General features: G+C 42.4%; 1 protein-coding gene across 2 annotated transcripts in view; it reads right to left on the bottom strand.

Annotated features, from left to right (window-relative positions):
• The window catches only part of LOC112224162 (ETS translocation variant 4), a 40241-nt gene extending 17707 nt beyond the window's left edge, over nt 1–22534 (bottom strand). The window contains exons 1-4 of one of the 2 annotated variants that reach the window (XM_024387518.2): nt 22337–22534; nt 21530–21620; nt 21252–21299; nt 13625–13678 (exon numbers count right to left, since the gene is read on the bottom strand). In XM_024387518.2, coding sequence (XP_024243286.1) covers nt 13625–13678; nt 21252–21299; nt 21530–21620; nt 22337–22393 — 250 coding nt within the window. In that variant the 5' untranslated portion in view covers nt 22394–22534. The remainder of the gene's footprint in view (nt 1–13624; nt 13679–21251; nt 21300–21529; nt 21621–22336) is intronic. The other variant, XM_024387520.2, reaches the window with a different exon arrangement.
• Nucleotides 22535–23187: the final 653 nt, after the last annotated feature.

Below are 23187 nucleotides of genomic sequence, written 5' to 3'. Positions count from 1 at the left end.
CCAGATTTCCCACACAGACACATTAAGATTGCAGCACTCCAAATCCCTCTGCTCTCTTCACTTCTCTTAATACCCAGGGCGGCACATGACTGACTGACTTTCGAATACGTCTATGAGAGTGTGGGATGTGTTTGTCTCACATATTGACCCTCTCACTTTGTGCCACACTTATGAATGGCAAACAATACGTGGTGTGTAGTGTGTACTGTAAACAAGTCCAGCCACAATGCAGCCCAAGTGGAGCAGCTAATATGATTGGCAGACATTTTGCCTTTTGATGTGGCCCCACTTCTGAGGACACATGTTTCATTTCAGAACCTGCACAGTGCTCTGAACAGCATCGAGCCAAGAGCATGGGTCACTGTTTGAGAATGAAGCACAGCACTGTTCAATAGTGAATTGGTGGAGATTAGTCTGTCAGGATCTACAATATTAATTACTCTTGTAAATGAGCATGGGATGGCTGTGAGTGTGTGTGATTGCTGCTGTTGTTGTCTGGCACGCTTCCTCAATTAGCAGAAGTTTGCTGACTTCCCCGTTAACGAAGCCCTAATGAATCAAATGATTTATCAAGCCCAGGATCAAAGGATGGGAGACATTGGATTAGTCTCCATCCCTTGATGCTTATAGAAATATCCCAAAATTTGAGCATATGAATTGTTTCAGTTGTTTTTGATATCTTCTCTGGCCTGGCAGCGCAATGGTGGCACCAGCTTCCCCCTGAAGCTAGGACAGCAGAGTCCCTGCCCATTTTCAGAAAACTTCTGAAACTCGACCTCTCCAAAGACTATCTTAAATGAATGACACGACAGAAAAATTATGATTTATTTCAAATAGAAAAAGGTTGATTCCTAAAATGTGCGGTTTCAAAACGGGTTAACAAATGACGGTTTTACAAATCTTGGAAAAAACGTACATTATTGAGGTTAATCCAGTTCAAATTATATCAAATTTGCCGCCAAAGTTTATAAAGTAGTGGCAGTCATATAAACAGTTTGGACAGCATTGCCCTTCCCTGCTGGTTTCATTTTGGGACATTTGACCCCAGTTTATAGGCTCCGGTTTCTCTCTCTACAGCCCTGTTAGTAGTTGCATCACTTTTTCTCCAAGATCCTCATATTTTACTTCAAGGAGTTTTTTTCTAAGGGGGTGTGGTGAACTTAAACATATTGGACTGTATAATGGCCTAGAGAAGTGTTCAGTGTTCAAGTGTTCAGTTAAAGCAGAGAGGGGATGCGTGTGTCCTCTCTTAATATTTGGAATGGGTGTTGGGGCGGGGGGGGGCGTATTATGTGAACACATCCTAATATCTCAACATCATTCGGTAGGGGGTCGGTAACCTTAGAGACGTTCACTGCTGATGCGCTTGTCTTATTCTCCCCACAAAATAAACGGAGTCGGGCTACAGGGCATGTGGAAAGCGTTCTTCTTGTGGTGAAAGCTGAATGTTTTTTCATCTTGTGTTTCCTCCTCTTTCTGATTTGTTTTTTTTCTTCCAATCTTTCGATTTATGCTTTCTCTTCGTGTCTCAACATTCACTCTCATTCTGACTACCCCTGTAGGTTGGGGTGGGGGGTGGAGGGAGGAGCAGGAGGACTTTACATATGTAAATGGTGAAGCCTTGGGGGAGGATGCAGGGTGAAAGGTGATGGTCATGGTTGAGTGCTTCAGGAAGTGGCAGGATTATTATGGAAGGGGGGCACTATTCAGTCAACACCCACCACAAACAAAATGTCAGGACCGGAGACCTCCAACCCCTTCAACACTCCACCACACCCCCTCCCCGCCCTCACAAAAGGGTGCTCAGCTGGAACACATGGGGGTACTAGTAGGAACTCCTCAGGACTGAGGAGCCGCCCGAAGCTCGTCTGAAATGGGACATAGCTCTGAGGCTTAAGACAGGAAGTGCTAAAGAAATACCTTGTCATAGCCATGCTACTACATTGTGTAACGCAAAGAGGAATTCAGGGTTCAGAGTGTTGCATCATCAAGAGACTTCAAGTTGAAAACGTAAAGTATCAAGAAAGAATAAAATAAATAGGGTAATTATCTCGTCTCACTATCCTCTTGTGATCTTCAGTTTGTTCAGGATTCCAATCATAGCTTGGTAGCTAATGGCAATGATCAAACAAGTGGCAGCCAGGGTTGAATGCCAGGTAGGAAACTCCCCTCCCCTGTAAACTTCTCCGTTTATTTTATACAGAGCATTTCCTACCATTAAAGGTTCTCCTCTAGGGGAATTTAAACCTGAAGTGAGAGAGGATCTGGAGAACTTTACATCTCTAGGATGGGAAGTCTCTGGAAGTCTGCAGGCCGTGACAGCTTCTGTACCCGCCAGCCAGCCAGTGAGCTTCCCAGTGACTTAACATTCTGGTTCAGGGCCGATTCCAGGCAAAAGCGACATAAGCGGTCACTTAGGTCCCAAGGTGGCTAGGGGGCCCCCCCCAAAACTCAACTTACTGTTGAGAGTTAGAATAGTAGAATACACAAGTTCGACATTTGGTTGTGCACCAGTAGTCAGCAATGCCAGTCACTGGAAGTCACTCAATTAGCCATTTTAGCTAACAATTTTTAGATTGGTAAATTAGTCTAGCCAGCTATCTAAACTTGCTGCAATCATGGCTGAATACTGACTGGTCACATGCCCAGGGGCCCTGACCTCTAGGGAGCCACTATTGATTTGGTTAGTCCCTCTCACCTAAATATAATTTACATGGTATAAGTCATGGTAAAATGTGTAGAATTGCAGGAAATTACTTTAAAAACATTTGTATTTTCACCGTCAAGAGGGGGGGGGGCACTAAAATGTTTGGCCCACGATGTGGGGGAGGGGGGCAATGTCAAATAGGGTGAATAGTATTGCAAACTACTGCCATAGGTAAACCATGAGAATGAATGTAGGTGTATTTCAACGGTCACAGGACTTTTCCTTGAATGTTAATGATATGGCATTTCTTGCATTAGTGCATGACTCTTTCTAAAAAGCCAGAGAGAGAGAGAGACCTGGTCCCCCACTGGCCAATTGATCCCAACGATGACAGATCAATAAAAACAACAAGGATTATAATATCACAATGGCTCTAAAGGTTTTGAAAGGAACTAAATGGATTTCTGAGATATGTTATATAGCATTCTTCTCTCTGACTTTGTGGACTGGCTCAACAATAGTTTTATATGTTATGATGGCAAAGGTGAAAATATATCAACATATGCTGCTTCACCTACACCTAATTCTGGCACCTTTTTTGTTGAAGTGATTCTTACTTTCAACTGGGCTTGTTGCCACTGCTGTAACTTTCAACCCTATCAAGTACAGAATAATGGCACTCCATTTCACTCACTGTAAACATTTAGGTGAAATTTAAACGCTGACATTTTAATTCCAAGTATGTTGGCCCACACATTGAAAGTACTGTGTGTATAATGTATACTGAACAAAAATATAATCGCAACATGCAACAATTTCAAAGATTTGACTGAGATACAATTTATATAAGTAAATCAGTCAATTGAAATACATTCATTAGGCCCTAATCTATGGATTGCATATGACTGGGAATACAGATAAACATCTATTGGTCACAGATACATAAAAAATAAAAATAGGGTCGTGGGTCAGAAAACCAGTCATATCTTGTGTGACTACCATTTGTTTCATTCAGCGCAACACATTTATTTCCCATAGAGTTGATCAGGCTGTTGATTGTGGCCTTGTGGATTGTTGTCCCACTCCTCTTCAATAGCTGTGTGAAGTTTGGATACTGGCGGAAGTGGAACATACTGTTGTACACATCAATCCAGAGCATCCTAAACATGCTCAATAGGTCTGGTGAGTATGCAGGCCATGGAAGAACTTGGACATTTTCAGCTTCCAGGAATTGTGTACAGATCCTTGCAACATGGGGCTGTGCATTATCAAGCTGAAACATGTGGTGATGGCAGAGGATGAATGGCACGACAATGGGCCTCAGTATCTCGTCACGGTATCTCTAAGAATTCTAATTGCCATCGATAAGATGCAATTGTGTTCATTGTCCGTAGCTTATGCCTGCCCATACTATGACCCCACCGCCACCATGGGGCACTCTATTCACAAAGCTGACATCACCAAACCTCTCACCCACACAATGCCATACACGTTGTCTGCGGTTGTGAGACCTGTTGGACGTACTGCCAAATTCTCTAAAACGACATTGGAAGCGGCTTATGGTAGAGAAATCAACATTCAGTTTTCTGGCAACAGCTCTGGTGGACATTCCTGCGGTCAGCATGCCAATTGCACTCTCCCTCAAAACTTGAAACATCTGTGTCATTGTGTTGTGTGACAAAACTGCACATTTCAGATTGGCCTGTTATTGTCCCCAGAACAAGGTGCATCTGTGTAATGATCACGTTGTTTAATCAGCTTCTTGATATGCCACACCTGTCAGGTGGATGGATTATCTTGGCAAAGGAGAAATGCTCACTAACAGGGATGTAAACAAATTTCTGCCCAACATTTGAGAGAAATTTGTGCGTATGGAACATTTCTGGGATCTTTTATTTCAGCTCATGAAACATGGGACCACCACTTTACATGTTGAGTTTATATTTTTGTTCAGTGTAATAGTGCATCAGTGGAAAATCCAGTGTGATGGCGAGTCAACGACGACGATTCAATGTGTTCCACATCATTAGAGAGACTAGAGAGACAATCCAGCAGCTACTCCACTGGCACATGGAAACATGTGCTGGACATGTGTGCTTCTCAGGTCAATGCACAATCAGAAAGAGCAGAGAGAGCAATGGGCAAACTGACAACTCGGCATCTTTAAAAGCCAACGCTTGGTCCATTTAACCATTCGTTTCTCCTATCTGATTTACGGGTCCCCCATTCTGATCAGATATTGTTTTTACGACTTGACTTCCTTGAATATTTAAAGTATTGTTGTCAGATACCTGCCAAATGAGCCTGACACGATAGATAGACAGTACTGAAGTATCAACAGGAAGCAATTGGAAGGTAAAGCGAAGTGGCAGGTCCCTTTATCTCCCTTGGCTTTGTTTGCTTCAAAACCGATTAACTATGTGAGAGATATCAAGACGCTTTAAGAGAAACGGAAGTGTTCGATGTATTTTGGTTTCATATTATTGGGTGTAGCTTGATGTTGTTTTGGGTAAGAGGATGTGGCGGACTTGAACGAAACCCAGTTCATGTGACCAGAGTATGGAGTGTCACACGTTCAATCATCCAAGTTTCACTTCTTACTTCTAGATCATTTCAACATTTTGTCAGGTTGCCTTTTTTGACCGTGGAAATTCCTTTTTCATAGCCCGTGTGCTTAATATTTTAAATGAAATGTCACCCACCAATGACTGTAGCATACTGTACATATCCTTAGGACAATATGACTGTAGGACCTGCATGAGAAACTAGAACAGTTCAGGAGTAGCTAGTAAAGAGACGGTACCGTGAATCAGAATGTGTGTGCGCATGTGACTGTCATGTCCATCCTGTGGTCAAGACAAGGAGGAGTGGACACAGGATTTAGAAAAAGGCAGCTCTTCCGCCAGAATGATCCCTTAACCTACTTCGCCTCTTCTCGATGAATGAACCTAATAGCGATTAGCACTGACAACAGGACGTGTTGTGGATAATAGCATGGTAAATAACAACATGTACAGTGATACAGAATCAAAGTTTACGCGGCTACACTGAAATCTAAGTTCAATCAAAGTTGGCCATTGCCTTCCTATTGACAAAAAACATGACCTGTATCTCTTTAAACATTTAGATTAATCACACTTCATCCATTGTCCATTTCATCCCCAGTGCGTTGCAGTGGTATTTTATGAATGGCCATTGACCGTCTATAAATCTTTCTCCCCCATTGCTGTTTAGTGGACACAATACAATACATCCCCATCCCAGGACATGGGCAGCGAGCGGGACGTTCCTTCGCAGAAAGCAAGGGGTGTGATTAATGTGGCACAATATTGACTCTTCACTCTCGATCCCTCAGTCCCCAATATAGCTGCCCCCTCTTAATGTTTAATGTGCTGATTGATTCCCGTCCCCCCTTGCCATTACCGAAATGATATAATGAGCTCCCAGTGACCTGGCTGATATCTGTCTAGTGCTGAAGTGAGGGAGGGGATGGGATGGGGAGGGGAGGAGATATGGGGGCAGACCAGGCTTATCTTGACTGGAGATATAGAACACGTGCTGCACTGTTCCCATCCAGTCGTAGTAGAAAGCCTGGCCGGACACCTCCCTGTAATTATCAGAGCACATGCCACGTCCACAGATCCTCTCGCCCTATCGCTCCCTTCAATCTCTCTGTTTCTTCCTCTCTCTCTCTCCCCTTTCCTGATTTATCCACACTTTATCCTTTCATCTATCCCTCCGCCTCCCACTCTTCCTCCCCCGTCTGGGGAATCTTTAGGATCAATACAGCACTACTAGGTTCACTCCACACACACGTCCTGTCCTCTGTCAGCAAGTCACTATAGCAAGACCACAGCCTCAGCCATCAGCCATCCCGTCTTAAAGTCACATGTGGCGGTTGTAAACAATGAGCAAACCAGGGTCATGTTTAGTAAGACACATAGAAGATCTGTGTTCTTACTGGTGTTCTTAAGTTCAGGTGCAGGTCCCAGTTTCACTTCTTTTCAAAGTGTTTTCTACCTATTGAACAGCTCCCAGGTATGACTGACTCAGTCAAGAAGAGAAAATAGAGGTATAGCCCTAGCTGCCTGCCTTGGCAAAAACTATGGCATCACCAATTAACGCTGGTGCTATTTTGTGATGCCATGTGTGGTTTGCTGACGTGCCCTCCTTGTTTCTCGTCAGTCATGTATTATTGCTCAACGTGGAACTAACTGGCCTGTTATTTTTAGGCCTCATCCCTGCCTGTATCTGCTCCTCCTTGTTCTCCTCTGTTCTCACCTTAGAAAGAGAAAACATTCCAGCTGCGGAGAACGTTAAAGCACAGCAGTTCCTCGAGCCCCCCTTTCTCTCCCCGTACATGCAACCCCCCTCTACATATACAGTCCCTGGTCTGGAGGACTGGTCTGAATCAACATTTACTCCATCCATAGAAGCCCGTTTTTAGTGAGTATTATGTGGCAAAAGTATTATGTTAGTATGTGCATGACAAGAGGGAAAACATCATTGATTCTTTCAAATCCCTACATCGAGAAGACATAAGACACTTTTTGGAAAATATATTTAAGGGATTACATTAGCAGAAACCAAATGTAAAGAGATAAAGCATTGTTCTCCCTCTCTTTTTGTAGTGTTAGTCGTAGAATAATGGCCCTCCAATTCATGAATTGAGATTCCCTCTCCTTGACCCAATGTGCTGCTTCAGCCAGTCTCTCACAACCAGCCCATTCATAAAACTGTGGGGCTGAAGTGTGTGCAGAGTGTGTATGTGTGCTTGCGTAGTGTGTATGTGTGTGTGCGTACCATGTGTAGGTGGGCAGGATGCATGTGTGTTTGTAGAGAGAAATGACCTATTCACTCATATAACCACACACACGCATGGACGCATACACATTGAAGAGGAATCGTCCTCCCAGGGCGAATGGTATCCATGCATATCTGGCAGTCACCTGGATGTTTTTGCAGACTTGTTGCATAGCAGCTGTATTTTGGAAAGTTGAGAACACTAGGCTGCATATTTCTTTTCGTTTGAGTGGAGAGAGAGCAGAGGGAGAGACTCACCAATTTACTCTCCCTCTGCACCAAATGGGGACTGATTGGGCCAGCTCTGAACGAATGAGTGAGCAGGGGAACACAACAACACAAACAAGAGAGAAGGTTGAAAATGAATGTCGAGGCAGAATGCTTCCTACCGATGAGACAAACTGCTGTGAGCGTTCTCACTCAACTACACTCCCTATCTCTTTCTTTCTCTTTCCGTTCTCTCTCTCTGTTTCCCCTTTTCTCTCTAAAAGACTGGAACGGCATCTACAGCCACAACTTCCTATATAATTACTACAAGGCCCAAAACTAAACAATCGGCCCACACAGCTCCGAAATGACTGGATCAGCTCACATCTTGGAACACTCAATGTGTAGAGAAAGAGAGAGGGTAGAAGGGAGGAAAGGAGAGAGAGAGAGAGAGAGGGAGGGGGGTAGTTAGGGGTGTCCAGATTTAAAACTCAGCTTAGTTTGTACAGAGGCAGGAAGAGGGAGGGGTCAGAGAATCCACTCGTAGAGAGGGGGGTCACAAAGGGGGTAACGTAGTACTGTAGCACTTTTTTTTATGAATGGGGAGAGGGGGAGACACACTTCCTCTTACACTCAGGAGAAAATGTATGAATGGGATGTGTCTGTTGGGCTGCTCCCCATCCAACGGAACCCAAAGAACTCTTGCTTGCCACACAATTTGTATTTCAGTAACAACACATTTATCAATGGCTTATTTATTCTCTCTTAGACAATTCTAAAAACCTTCAAATGTAGAAACTAAGTAAACAGTCAGTGTGTGGAAGATTTGTTTGACAATCGACTGAGTTCCCTCCCTGCAGCCAGATGCATTGAAAACAAATGGGCCTGTCAGTATCCAACAGCCTCATTACAGATCAGATAGGGGGATTTGTCAAACCCCCAAAAGTCAACATACCTCCTCCCTTTTAGGTATCACTTTATCGCTGAAAGTCATCCCCGTCTTTAGAATTGACTTCATTTCATAACGGTATTCAGTGAATCATATGTTAAGGAACACACATGTATTGTATTAAAGCTTGAAGGTCAAGTTCCATCAAATACACAGTATAATTCAGAGGTAAAGGACATGTGTTTACATAACCTTCCCTCAGTGGAACTCTGCAGACAGAGCATGCTTGTTATCTGTTATTGAGGGAGAAGGGAACAGATAGATTTACCAGATGTGCAGGTATTGCACAATAACTTATTGTCCCCCCCCCCCTCCTCCCATCTCCTTCATCTAGCATTCCAGTGTCCCAAAGCCTGGCGCTCTGTTTTTACTCTCTTCATCCCTCTCGCTCTCTCGTTTTCGCTCTCTCTGTCATTCTCGCTCCCTTTCCCTCTATCTTCCACACCCATACAGGTAACAACCTGACTCAGAAAACAACTTTTGATTTGCTGTGGCGCCTTTTCAATACGGCCTCCAGAAAACGTTAGGACTTTGTTTGCCAGCTTTGCGCCCTGTACTCTGAGTTACCATAACATCTGACTCACCTGTTTAGAACTATATTACAAGGCTGAAGAGTGATGAGTTTGATGGAATAATGCATAACCGGGTATGGGAACAGACAATGCTTTCATTTAACCCGCAGGGGGCTTCAATAGACTCGCTACCAGTCGCAACCACAAACACGTAGAAGAATATCTTTATGTCAATGGCAGCCTGTCTACTTGGAGCTTGCCATCACGTTGAATAGAGAAGCCCAAAAGAGTGTTCTGGCCATTGAGTACGAACAGCAGGAGCTAGCAGGAGTGCTGTCTGTCAACCTGAGCCCATCTCTGCTCAGACTACTGCATATAAGTGAGCTGCCTGTCAAAGTGAATCCCCAATGACCCTACGGATCATACCAGGGTCAACCATGGGCAGCAAGCTGGCAGTGATTGGCTGGGTTAGCATAGGGTTAAGTAGACATGACCCTTGCGTGCCCTAGGGTTCATCGCCACTTCCTCCTCCTCATTGTTGTTCCACAGACAGGAACAATATGTTTCACTGGGCATGTGTCACTGGTGCTAATGGGTTTTGAGCAGGGCCAGGGGGAACTCCGTTGCTAAGTTTCACACTATACAACTTCTGACTTATTTTCAGGTTTAAATTATGTTAAAAACATGTTTAATTGAGACTTTATCCATTTAAATTTCTATGTTAATTCTGCAAAAAAAAATTCTGTTAAATATACCAATGTCCTCTTCGTCATCATTTTGAACGGACTCACCCATAAGGGCCTATTCAGATTGATGAAAATTGGAAGAGAGTCTGAGGAGCAGACTGGTGAAGATAAACTACATGGCCAAAAACATGTGGACACCCCTTCAAATCAGTGGATTCGGTTATTTCAGCCACACCCGGTCCTGATAGGTGTATAAAATCACACAGCCATACAATCTCCATAGACAAACATTGGCAGTAGTATGGTCCATACTGAAGAGCTCAGTGACTTTCAACGTGGCACAGTCATAGGATGCCACATTTCCAACAAGTCAGTTAGTCAAATTTCTGCCCTGAAAGAGCTGCCCCAGTCAACAGTAAATGCTGTTATTGTGAATTGGAAACGTCTAGGAGCAACAACGGCTCAGCCGCAAAGTGGTTAAATGCATAGTGCCAACTAAAGTTTGGTGGAGGAGGAATAATGATCTGGGGCTCTTTTTCATGGTCTGGGTTAGGACTCTTAGTTCCAGTAGAGGGAAACGCTACAGCATACAAAGCCATTCTAGACGAATTCTGTACTTCCAACTTTGTGGCAACAGTTTGGGGAAGGCCCTTTCCTGTTTCAGAATGACAATGCCCCCGTGCACAAAGCAAGGTCCATACAGAATTAGTTTGTTGAGATCGGTGTGGAAGGACTTGACTGGCCTGCACTGAGCCCTGACCTCCACACCATCGAATACCTTTGGGATGAATTGGAATAGCAACAGTGAGCCAGGCCTAATCGCCCAACATCAGTGCCCGACCTCACTAATGCTCTTGTGGCTGAATGGAAGCAGGTCCCTGCAGCAATGTTCCAACATCTAGTGGAAAGGCTTCCCAGAAGAGTGGAGACTGTTATAGCAGAAAGGGGGGGGGGAACCAACACCATATTAATGCCCATGATTTTCGAATGAGATGTTCGAAGAGCAGGTGTCCACATATTTCTGGCTATGTAGTGTATTTCGATTTTTCAATTTACATTACATCCTTGCTTTACCTTTCGACATGGCTGGCAATGTGACATTCTTGCTTTTTAGCTTCAAATTTACCATAAATATCACAGTAGACACTAGCCAGTGAGCATGCAAACTATTCAACAATGCAAGCAACTTTTCATTTAGTTAAAACATTTTAGCTACACTCTTAAATAATGCAACCCTAGCATATTACACTCTTCAATAATGCATCCAGAGCATATTACTCTCTTGAATAATGCAACAATTCACAAGCATGTGCAGACAATTAAAGGGTTTATTTTCTTGTTCGTACACACATTAAATGTACCTAGCACGTAAGACAATAGCACAGTTAGCTAAGATACCACTAGCTAGTAATGTTAGCATATCAAACATGAACTTTTACCTCTCTCATACGAATATAAAATACAGTAGCATTATCATACAGTGTCATTCATAGTATTGTATAGAGCTTGCTAGGAAGCAAGCTAAACAAAATACTTTCTGTATTCTCATTAGCTATCTACATCATAATAGCTAGCTACTAATGTTAACCAGTTAGCTGAATGCTGACCATAGCTAGATTGCTAGCTCTTAGTTCTACATGACAATATCAGCGTATTAAAGTTCCCTTAAAACTGGGGTCTTCAACCTTCTCTTGCCCAGGGAACCCCACACCCCAGGCAAACCCGCGACCCAGGGTCCCCCATCATATGTTTGCAAAAAATCATTTTCACATCTTGTCTTATCCTCAGGTGAGAATGATAATGACAAGGAGAGAGGTAATCAACATTTAAAAATTAATAGATTTGGTATATATATATATTTTTATTGTTCTGACCTCCCCACATTATAATTGGAAGAGGAAGTGTAAACTTTAACATACCTTTCTAGCTAATAGGCTAACTCCAAACCCGGTTTTGCTAAGAGCAGCTGTTTAGCTGGTTAAACAAAAAATTTGGCCATGTGTTGGCAAACATTTATGTCCAAGTCAACAAAGCTTACCAGCAGCACTTGCCGCAGTGGTAGCATGTTCATGGGTGGTTTTTCAAAGCCTATGTCAGATATTCCAGGAAGTTTAATACCAACGACAGTAGAAACTCTGTGTAATTTGCTCAATATTAGGAGTTAAGAAAAAAGTTGACATTAGAAAGAAGATATTCTGCTTTTCTGCTGTATGTATGTAATTCTACATTTGTTTATTCTGTTGTTGCTATCGATATTCATAAAAACATTATTATTATTATTTTTTTGCGGACCCCCTGGTTGAATAACCCTGCAAACCAGGCTTCATTTGATCAACACCATGGAAGTCATTATATGAGGTAAACACAAATTGCGACTAAAACGTTGATCATTTCCTCTGGAGCTGATCAGGTCTTGCTTGCATAGCTAGATCAAATGGCTTCCTGCCTGGAAAGTGGCTCAGTGCAGGGTAGCCAAGCAAGGGGGGATACACTGTTGAGATTACTTTTCTTAAAGCTACGGCTACAAATGTAGAATGTAACAGGCTGTTACTGCAATTTCAGGTAAAAACTCAATAATTACAAGTCTCAAATATAAGGAAAATGTCTGCATTTCAGCTGTTCCAAAAACATTGTTCTGCAATTATGATTTTTACTGTAGGAGTGCTGGACTCAATGAGACAGTTCTGTTTACACTGCCCTGCTTGTGCGCTACCCCTGAAGGTATCTAGCGGTCGAGATGTGAGCAATTCGCAGCTTTAAATTCCATTATTAATAAGTATATATTCTCACAATTTATTTAAAAAATAATAATAATGGGAATTTTACCCCGTTTTCTCCCCAATTTCGTGGTATCCAATTGTTTTTAGTAGCTACTATCTTGTCTCTTCGCTACAACTCCCGTATGGGCTCGGGAGAGACGAAGGCTAAAAGTCACGCGTCCTCCGATACACAACCCAACCAAGCCGCACTGCTTCTTAACACAGCACGCATCCAACCCGGAAGCCAGCCGCACCAATGTGTTGGAGGAAACACCGTGCACCTGGCAACCTTGGTTTAGCGCGCACTGCGCCCGGCCCGCCACAGGAGTCGCTGGTGCGCGATGAGACAAGGATATCCCTACCGGCCAAAACCTCCCGCTAGGCCAATTGTGCGTCGCCCCACGTACCTCCCGGTCGCGGACGGTTACGACAGAGCCTGGGCGCGAACCCAGAGTCTCTGGTGGCACTGCTGTCTCACAATTTATTTTGATACCTCTCGAGAATCTCCTCTCGAGAATCTCCAACTTTCGTCAATGTAAAAAGGGCCTAACTCTATGAATGGCTTTAAATGAAAAGGGCACGGAGGACGCTGTTTGTAAAGCGCACACTCCCCTACAGATCCTGAATCCCCATTGTCTAGACACACAACAAAAAGGGAAACCCATTCAAATACTAGCCACGCAGTTGTGTAGTACGGGAATTTGCTTTCCCCTCTTACACCTCAGACATACACAAAAGGGAATCTTTGTACCTGGACTCTGAATGATCTTTTACTGGTTTCCTGGACCGATCCATTCAGCTTTCATAACTATGCAAATGGATGGAGGAGGACAATAGTAGCATCCAAATTCACCCATGATGAGTAGGTCGTATTAAGTATGTGTCTTGGAAATGCTTTGTTTCACAGGCAAAGATTACCGTAACTTTGACAAGTACAGTAGCCCCGCCCAAGCCTTGAACAGTTTAACATCCCAACGCTGACCCCGTATCTAAGTTTCTCTCTCTCTCCCTCACGCACACACACAGAATTCTTAGCAGTGACACGTGCATTTTTTTCTTACAGTTTTCGGAGTGGAAATCAGGAACAAACTGCTCATCACTGTCAGGAACTTGAGCTGAAATCAGAAAAGAAATAGAAACCGTTAGTCATGTCATGGGTTGAGCATAATGTAGCTAGCCTTGCTAGCCTTGGTGGTCGGTCTGTCAATTTATCTAGAGAGAGTGAGCACTATGCTAGCCTTTCTAGGCGAGTGAGCACTACGTTAGCATGCACGCTTAGCCTGTCTGATGCTAGCTACATCTCTCCATTAACTGAGCCAGTCTTAGTGCTTCATGCTGTCCAGCAGCTTTGCGAGTGTGGAAGCTCAGCTCAACCTGCCCATGGTCCTTGGCGGTCATGGTGCTGGGCCTCATCAGACTCTTTCCTTGGCCATGAAACCTGAGTCACTGCCTGGGTCCAGCCAAGCAACCTTCACTTCCACACTTTCCAGTGTGCCAGCACTTTTCCATGAGCGACAGATCAATACCACATAGTCAAGGGGGGAATGAAGCTTAGCTGTTGGACTCAGTCACAGCTACATGCTACCTCGCTCTCCTCATTTCATGTGGCATTTAACGTCTTGATGGCGCAAACACTGATTTATTCGTTAACCTTTCGAGCTGCGCCTTGGAAGGGTTTAACCTCAGTTATGCCTTGACCGCAGTCAAGCATCGTTACTGTGACTATTGACTGTGTCTAATTTTTGTTCTGACCTCAATTAGTGTCAGGAGTTTTTCCTGACCTCATGACCTGACCAGGAAAAACTCTGGGTCCCTTCTGATAACTCCTTTTGGTATGAAGGACGATGCCCTGACCAGTAGCGGTGCGTGGGTAAAATAACTGGCGAAGCCAAGCCAGAAAAAAAGCCATATTACAGCCTATGTGTTGTGATAATTGTGTTGTTTGCTCTATAACCTGTTAGTTCACATGCCTTGCTACAGTGATATATAAGCCTAAAGGCTGAGACAATAAGAAGACATGGTGGCAGAATAAATTCAACCACACCTTAGTTTCATCACAAAACCGGAGAGCAAACTCTGTCTGGTGAAGTCCACCAAGCATATTGCATGTAACAAACAGTTACATGACCTACAGAATGGTCAAGAAAGTTAATGTTTCTGACATTTTTGGACTATTAAACAACTATTGATTTAGAACCACGGAGAGTTACAATAAGTCGCAAAGAAAACGAGCTGCCTCCACTAGTCCAGCACCATTTCAACTTCAACATTTCAACATCCTCTAATCACCTATGCTTAGTCTAATACATTGACAACTAAAAGATACCAAAAACAGTTTAGTCCAATCAACTTAAGCTAAATAAGATGTGGCTGTTATGATTTCTGTGTGTGTGTGTGTGTGTGTGTGTGTGTGTGCGTGCAAGTAGAGAAAACATGTTAACTCACCCTATTTGTAGAGAAATGCCAATGCCATCCTCCTCTCTTTCATGTTGACGAAACGGTCTATGATTCTGTTATACAGTACACAATTTTATTTTTTGTTGTCCTGGGCTACCTGCCTAAAAATGCTTGCTCGCTCTAGCTAGCCTAACTTCCTTTTTATGGGAAACGTTAGCTAGTAAACATTAGCTTCTACATCTAGCTACATATTGAACTTCTATCCTCTCAGGCTAGGGGCACAATGCATGAATTTATGGTTGTATCAGATTTGTCGTTATAATCATTGGCCACTGGGAGAATTAAGTAAAACCACAAGTCCAAATCCCTATAACCATCCATGGCTAATTTAGGAGAGGGACAATTTTAGCTAGCTAAGTAGCTAGCCACCAGATGCAACAATTCAAGTTGTTTCTGTCAATGATGTATTGCTCTCGATGTGATGTGATTTGAGGGAAGCCAAATCCAAACTGGCTTCCTTTCACAATTTTATTTTGGTGCGCTAGGACCTTTCACAGTTGAGCTCACTCAATTCAACTCAACTGTGATTGGCTATTATTTTATTTTAAAATGATCAAGGGTGGCCAAATGCTCGCTGGCTTCCCTTGCATTAAATGCTACGGGTGGCAATAATGTATACTCTTTTGACCAGTCAGGATCAGATAGATGCCTTACAAATACAGAGACAGAGGAGTGCTGTTTCGCTCGCTCGGATGCTTTCTCCGGTGAGATAGAGTCAGCCTCTTGCCAATTGAAGGAAAATTAATAAAGATAAATTATTATTATTTTATTGGGAGGGGCCTGACTTCCCTTGGCATCCATGAACACATGCCACCGGCTCTGACATGAGGCCTAACGATGGCAGCACAGGGTGATTTAAGACCTTAAGAGGTGCACTTACAGTGGAGACAGGGTTACTGTCACTCACGCAGACTAGCTATCGAACCAAAGTGGTGATTAATGGATCAGTACAGAGGTGGAGCTGCCTTCCTTTCCTCCACCCACGGATCCCATTTCAAGACATTCAGTTGGAATCGTTTTCTCATTGTAAATCCTGGCCAAATATCCACAGAGATATGTTTTGCCCTCATTGATGTGAATTGTGACAAGACGTCAGTGGCATGTAAAATGTGTGCATGTTGTTTACTTATGTCTGTGTACTTTCCATTACAGAGCACAGACAGACTAAACAGGCTTTTTAAACAAGGAAGGAAATCAGATGTCTTCTGTCGGTCTTACACCCATTTAGTGGAGCTAGAGGACATTCTTGGTCAATCTAGATGCTCTGCGGCTAGTGAAGTGTTCTGGAATTCGTCACCTGCTTTGAAGCCTTTGAGATATTGTTCTTAAGGTCAAGCTAGAGGTGGTAGGAGGACGAGGAACTGAGAGAGAAGTAGGGGGAGCTGAGGGCAAGTTTAGGTTAGCACTATTTAGATCTTGGTCACAAGGCCACCTGCATGAATGAGTGATGTTTTGTTGAATAATTCTATCATAAAAATGTCAAATGTTCAACATTTACAGAAACACTGGACCTGGTGAAATAAATATTAATGTATTCATACTTTACAATCTTATTACTGACATTATAGTCAAATGAACCTTATCCTACCATCTAGGCCGTATCTGACTGAATTGTCACAGTTGTTTTGTAAAACCAGCCCATTATGTATGGGTGCAACAGGGCTTGATAGTATTGTACTTTTCTGTTTGCTGAGATGTTCAGATCCAAATACATTTCCGATATCAATTGTCCTCCCAAGCACTGGACTTTGAACCACACAAACAGGTTAGGAAGTCCAGATTAGTGGACTGCCAATGTCCCAATGGGTGAAAAGGTCAAATTTACCCAGTGAGCCATGAGCACACTGGCATCTGAATCGCTACCCGTGGCTGAATGGCCTAAACCTCGCCTGCAGCCAGGTCTGGAAACCTTTACAACAGGCACGAGTCCAATTTGAAAGGTTCCTGCTTTTTCATAAGCCTTTTAATTGCTTTGGTCTTGCACTTACGTAATGGTACACGTCAATTCTTAGGAAAAGTTGATGGTTTACGAACGAAAACAAAATGCCACCACATGGGAAGCACATGTCCCCTCTCCACTCTAAAATGGTTTAAAATAATGAGAATATGGAAAGTGAAAGTGTATAGTATTATAGGTAACCAAATCTGAAGTTTCATTTACTAACATTAAAAAGTCTCTCAAATTGAACCTCAAATGTGGCATAACCAAATTTACTCAACACTTAGCTTTTTGTCCTTAAACACAGAGCTAGGGCAACTTCATAGAACCCTTTTGTCCTTAAACAGAGCTAGGGCAACTTCATAGAACCCTTTTGTCTTCAAACACAGAGCTAGGGCAACTTCATAGAACTCTTTTGTCCTTAAACAGAGCTAGGGCAACTTCATAGAACCTTTTTGTCCTTAAACAGAGCTAGGGCAACTTCATAGAACCTTTTTGTCCTTAAACAGAGCTAGGGCAACATCATAGAACCCTTTTGTCTTCAAACACAGAGCAAGGGCAACATCATAGAACCCACAAAGAGAAAGTTAGTAAGTGCCAGCGCCTGTGACATCACCCAGCCAAGTTAAAGGCCCAAACCTAGCCAAAAGGCCCCCTCTCTCACTTCAGCTAACAGTCCACAAAACAAAGCAGGGAAAACGGAGCGAAAAGAGGAAATAGGAAATTCAAATCCACTTTCACGTATTTCTGCACCGCTTCCTGTGAGGAGGAAACCGGATGATGGCGTCTTGGAGCATGTTCAGATAAATGACATTGATTTCTTATATAATGCTGCGTCCTGTTCCTATACGGTAATACTATTACCCCTTTTAACTTTTGCCCTAAGGAGAAGGATAAAGCTGCTTTATGAGAAAGAGCAGAGGCCAATATTTAGTCCACCAGATCAAACAATAAATCATTTCCACCCGTTTCAACGTGTCTAAAATGGAACCCGTTGGATCGAGCTAAGAAAAAGGAAGAGAAGAAAGAAAACATTAAGGATATCTGAGCGTCAGTGCGACTGGCTCGTAGACAAGAGCACAACCCTGTGCTTAGGGAGACAGAGGGAGAGTGTGTGCGTGAGCGCGTGTGTGTGTATCTGATTTGCTTCCAGGAACACCCTCGTCAAAGGCTTTGAGATGCAAGTCAGCACAAGACAGAAAATGTGTTTATATGAGCAAAGACAAATTTCCTTTTTACATTTTTTTTATTTACTTTAGGCACCTTGAATTACTTTTTTTTCCTCAATGGGAGATCCTGGGAGGAGCATAGAACTCTGTCATAAACGCCAATGACAAGATGTGACAAGAACCTGAACTCTCTCTCTCTCTCCCTCCCTCTCGTAACCTTCCCGTCTCCTTTATTTCTTCCACACTCTCCAGCAGAGAACTCCCTCCAGCTAGCGAGTTTTTACAATGCGGGTGAATCCCTTGCAACCACAATCAGTCACAATGATAGGCCTCTAATTAATGCAACAGGACAGAGGAGTTCTGCCAGAACAGTTCAAAAACAAGCTACTATTTAGGGTTAAATAACACACCGATAGTTACGCCACTGACTTCCACCCAGGCAGCTCGGGCTTTTTCATTCTCTCTATGGCCCAGCAAGTCTTCCTCTTGGCAATCTGTTGATGCAGTACAACAGAACGCCATATCTACTGCTCTGCTATGGATGTTACCTTTATGGTTGACTAACTACAAATAGAATGTCCATCAAAGGGATCAGACTTTGGGATGGTTCTCATTGTTGTCCCTTTTATTGGTGCTGGCTCTGTCTTTGTCTGTGGAGCGTGGTGGTGTGAACTTGCCAGTTTGACGCTGCATGAGAATTAGGTGCCCGAGGCCGAGATACAAAGAGAGCATTGTTTGCTGGGCATCATAAACAATCATTTTTCATAAGAGTCGAGGCCCATTTCAATGACTTGAACCCTTTTCACGCTAGCGTGCCGACCCGAACGGTACTGTGTTGGCTCGGGTAGTTTCTTTTCACATTGGCTTTTCCAGCACAGTTCCAGCAATTATGGTGGATGAGTAACCGGACCAATACAGTACAGCTCGGCTCAGTAGTGTGAAAAAGGTATAGCTCAACTCAAGCATCCACAACAACTTCCTTAAAGTAGTTTGTGTCAATAATACTTCTCACAGGATCTGGTTATAGATTTTGGTCTTGTGTGACTCATGGTCAATACTAAGGATGCTACTGTGAACTGTCCTCTACCATGAAAAAAATGGTTACTTCAAGATAAGCAGATAAGCTGTGTCTAGGGATAGTCATGCAAAAAAATGCATAACTTTAGAAATCCCCTTTCCGCACAACAACAGTCTGGAAGCACCTCCCATGTAATCACTAGTGTACCCACTACTCTTTTACAATGAACACAGCACTGGCAATTCAAGACTCCTGTACATGTACTTATGGAGATGAGCTTTTTGCTGTTCATTCAAGGCAATAAGATACCCTCTCGAGCCAAACAAAAGAATGTTACATAAGTTATCTGGTTGTTTTGTTATGTACATTATGTATACTGTAAACCAGTCTCGGGTCTGAAAGGATTTGAGGTGCACTTGATTCAGCTTGGAGTTTGCACTTTTGGGGACTTTTCTATTGGCTCCATTATGCAAATAAAATCAACCGAAGCTCAAGTATTTGAAAGCATTTGGCATACATGTATATTTGACCCAGGTCTGCTACAAATCACAGGATATCAATTTGGCTGGTTCAAGATGGCAGGCATTTTGTAGCAGGTTTCATTTCTTGTTTAGAGGTTGTTTAAGTGTTACATATTGCCCTTCCACTTCTGGGCCCCAGATTTACCAAACATGCGTGAGTCATTCCTTAGTGTTGTTGTCCCGTCCTAACATATAATTGCTTCTTTAGAGCGCACGTCATATTGTACCTTCAAACTCCACAATGCTGACAATTGATGATGCCTGCCTGGGTCCATTTCATCGCTATGTGCTTTTAGTGACAAGGGCCTAACATGCTGTTTGTTTGCATTGGCTGGGATTATTGGCACGCAAGGACACTACATGCCAACACAGCCAAAATAGGGAATGTTTACAGCTTATCATGTCCTGTCTATGTTCACCAAGGAAATGTTTCTGTCGTAACATATCACTAATGACCATGTGTATTGCAACATAATGTTTAACTCACCGAGCCTTTCTTCACCTCTTAAAGTGAAAAGGTCCTTGTTTTACTGTCTACGTTTTTACGTTTGCCTACATTTTCACTGAAACTACGTTTTGCTACTCAACCCTGTGTGCTGTGTGTCTAACACTCACTAAAGCTGTGGTATTCAAAGTCGGGGTTACGACCCCTAGTGGGTAAATAATATTTTATTTACATTTTTTGGGGAACAAAAAATTAAGAGTACAGATTATTGAATGGGACAATATAAAAACGTTTTTCAAGAAGATAATTTAAAAAATATTATTTTATTGAGTATTTATTGGTTTCTTTTCATTTTGATAAGAGATGAAAATGCAATTAAATTGAAATTTACCAATTTTAAGTTTGTGCAAATATTCTGGTCGAAAACATTGTGCTGAAAAAGTTTGAATACCACCACAGTAAAGTAAAATAGGCCTTTCCTGATGTCAACTAAATATTTGGTACAGATGACCAGGGGGTGAAAATTTCACCGGGGACAGGTCCCCTCCACATTCTGGAATTACATTTTTGTCTCCCCCAGTTTTAGCATTGGCATGTGATATAAAACGAGGCAACAGTGCTTATGTTATCCGACTGGAGTGTTTAAAAAAACAAAAAAATGTAACTCGTAAAAAAACATCCCCCCCACTTCTAAAACCAAAGTTGTGCCCCTGCACATGACTAATAGTCAAATTAATTGTAATTATCATACTGTACATTCTTTCAGTCCCACTCTTTATTAATAAGTCTGTAGGGATTTAATTACTGCTTCGTGGTGGTATGTGTTCTCATCAACCTAGCAGTCATCAACTGAGAAATTGAGATCAAACACACTCACAGCTATGTCAACAGACTCCTTTTGTAATGGATCATTTCCATATTAATATGTCTGACCAAGGGTGGTCCTCCAGGATATCAATATCACTAATGTTCAACAGATCACACGCATATTTAAACATACTATCTAACATATTCAAATATTGTTGACCTTTCCCTAGTCTCTGTTGCGATATGATTTATCATTGCCACTCTCACTGAAACATAGCAATTAATCCAACAACGAAAAAACGAATTTAAGTAAATGCTGCAGGCAGTCTCACCTTCTGTGAGCCATGTCTCCTGAAGTTGGCTTAAATCCTGAAAGAGGTCTGAAAGAAGAAGAAGAAAACGACATGATTACCACAGAACGACGAGGTCAAAGAGCATTCACTCACAAGATGGTCTGGTCATGTCGGCTAGATCAAGTTAAGTCATGTTTATCAATCCATAAATAGGAGCCATACATCTGTATGATGCTTTGATAAGCAGACCATTGACGAGGTAAACTTGTGTCACCTAAAGGGGACATTGAGAGCCGCCTTTGGAACTCTAACTTTACCTTCAGATTCCTGAGGGGGTAATTCCGTGTCCATGTATTTCCTTTTTGCAGCCATCAACAGTCTATTTAGGGGCCCATGTCCTTGGGACTTCTGCAAAGCATCAGAAATATTACAGAAGTGGGAAATACACACAAACATGACATGTAGCCTACCTTTTGATGTCATAGGCTACCTAGAACATTCCCACGCTCACTAATTGGTTTAGGTAATTAGTCAATATGGCAATCAATACTAAAATAATCACATATTACATTATTAAAAGGATATAATTCTACTTTGTATTAATAGTTGTATCCTAATTATTATTATAGAGTTGTAACTTTTGGGGGTTTTCTTTTTTTGTTTTCATTTCAGACTGAACAAATATTGTCCCTTCAAATACCATTGAGAATTACTCTCATATAACCTATTAGCAACCCAATACAACCACAACAGAATACCAACGCAGCTTGTCACCGTAAACTGCAACAGTACTGCAACAGTGTTGCAACACAAACGCGCTCTACAGTTCCATTTGCCCTCTCAAATTGTTAACCCATTTGCTAGGGGACACTGTTAACATGTCCTGTCTAGAGACAAGCAATGTGTTAATGAACAGTGTAAAATAAAAGCTTTCATTTAGTTTATGTAGTAAAACAATTATGCAGAACTTTTGATAGTTTAGAAGCGAATGAAAACAGTTTTCTTTGCGCACACAATTGCTTCAGCCAAATCTCATGCAAAGGGCGATTAGAGAGAAAGCCCGGTAGCCAAGTCCTAAAAACTGAGCACCGCATTTACAAATACATTACTTTATCCATACGTACATTTGCTAAAGTGTAAGGCACTTGCTGGTCCAAATATCCATCCATTTTATAATCCATCCGTTAACCGTTTGTGGTCATTTAGGCTGAGTTGAATGAGATCCACGCAGCCTGCAGGGAGAGAGGGAAGAGGGACAAGAGGAGCGATAGTTGTGAATGGAGCTGCGAGAAAGCTGCGAGAAAGCTGCATACATAATGAGCTCCATTCACCCAAAATGCAGAGGGAAGCGATGGCGAGCTTTTACTCAGGGAGCTGCTGCCCCCTTTACAACGGCCATCTCTAGATGTAATACAACTTTGTCAAATTGCCATCGAAAGTGTTATTTTGTGTGTGTGTGTGGTGGGGGGGGGGTATAGCTAACCCTAAGCCTTTTCATAACCTTAACCCAATTATCCTGACATGCTGGGTAAATTCTCCTAAACCTGCTACGAAAATACATTTTTTTACAAAAGCTGTATCCCTTCTAGACAAAAACCCTTTACTGCTGGTTCGTGATAGATCTCGCACAGTCGTCAGATACCGCACAAAATTATCTCAACAAGTAAGCCTATGCAATGTGCCTCTTCTTTGCTCTTATAGTTCTAAAATGTTATTTGTTGTTTATAAATGGCTTATACAGGATTTATGGAAATAATGGGTCACACTTTATTTGGATAGCCTGGATCATACTATCAACAACCTATCAGTTGACAAGCAACTGCTTGCTAAGGTTACGGTTAGGGTTAGGTTTGGAATAAGGGTTAGTATAAAGATTAAGGTTATGTTCAGAGCTAGGGTTAGGGTTAGTAGATATTTAGTTGAAATGTTACTGATAGTCTGTAGAGCATCTACAGATGGACTATCCAAATAAAGT

This window comes from Oncorhynchus tshawytscha, linkage group LG25, assembly GCF_018296145.1.
Source record: "Oncorhynchus tshawytscha isolate Ot180627B linkage group LG25, Otsh_v2.0, whole genome shotgun sequence".
In the NCBI taxonomy this organism is placed as follows: domain Eukaryota; kingdom Metazoa; phylum Chordata; class Actinopteri; order Salmoniformes; family Salmonidae; genus Oncorhynchus; species Oncorhynchus tshawytscha.
The sequence above is the reverse complement of the archived record's forward strand: the minus strand, read 5'-3'. Positions and strand labels throughout refer to the sequence as shown.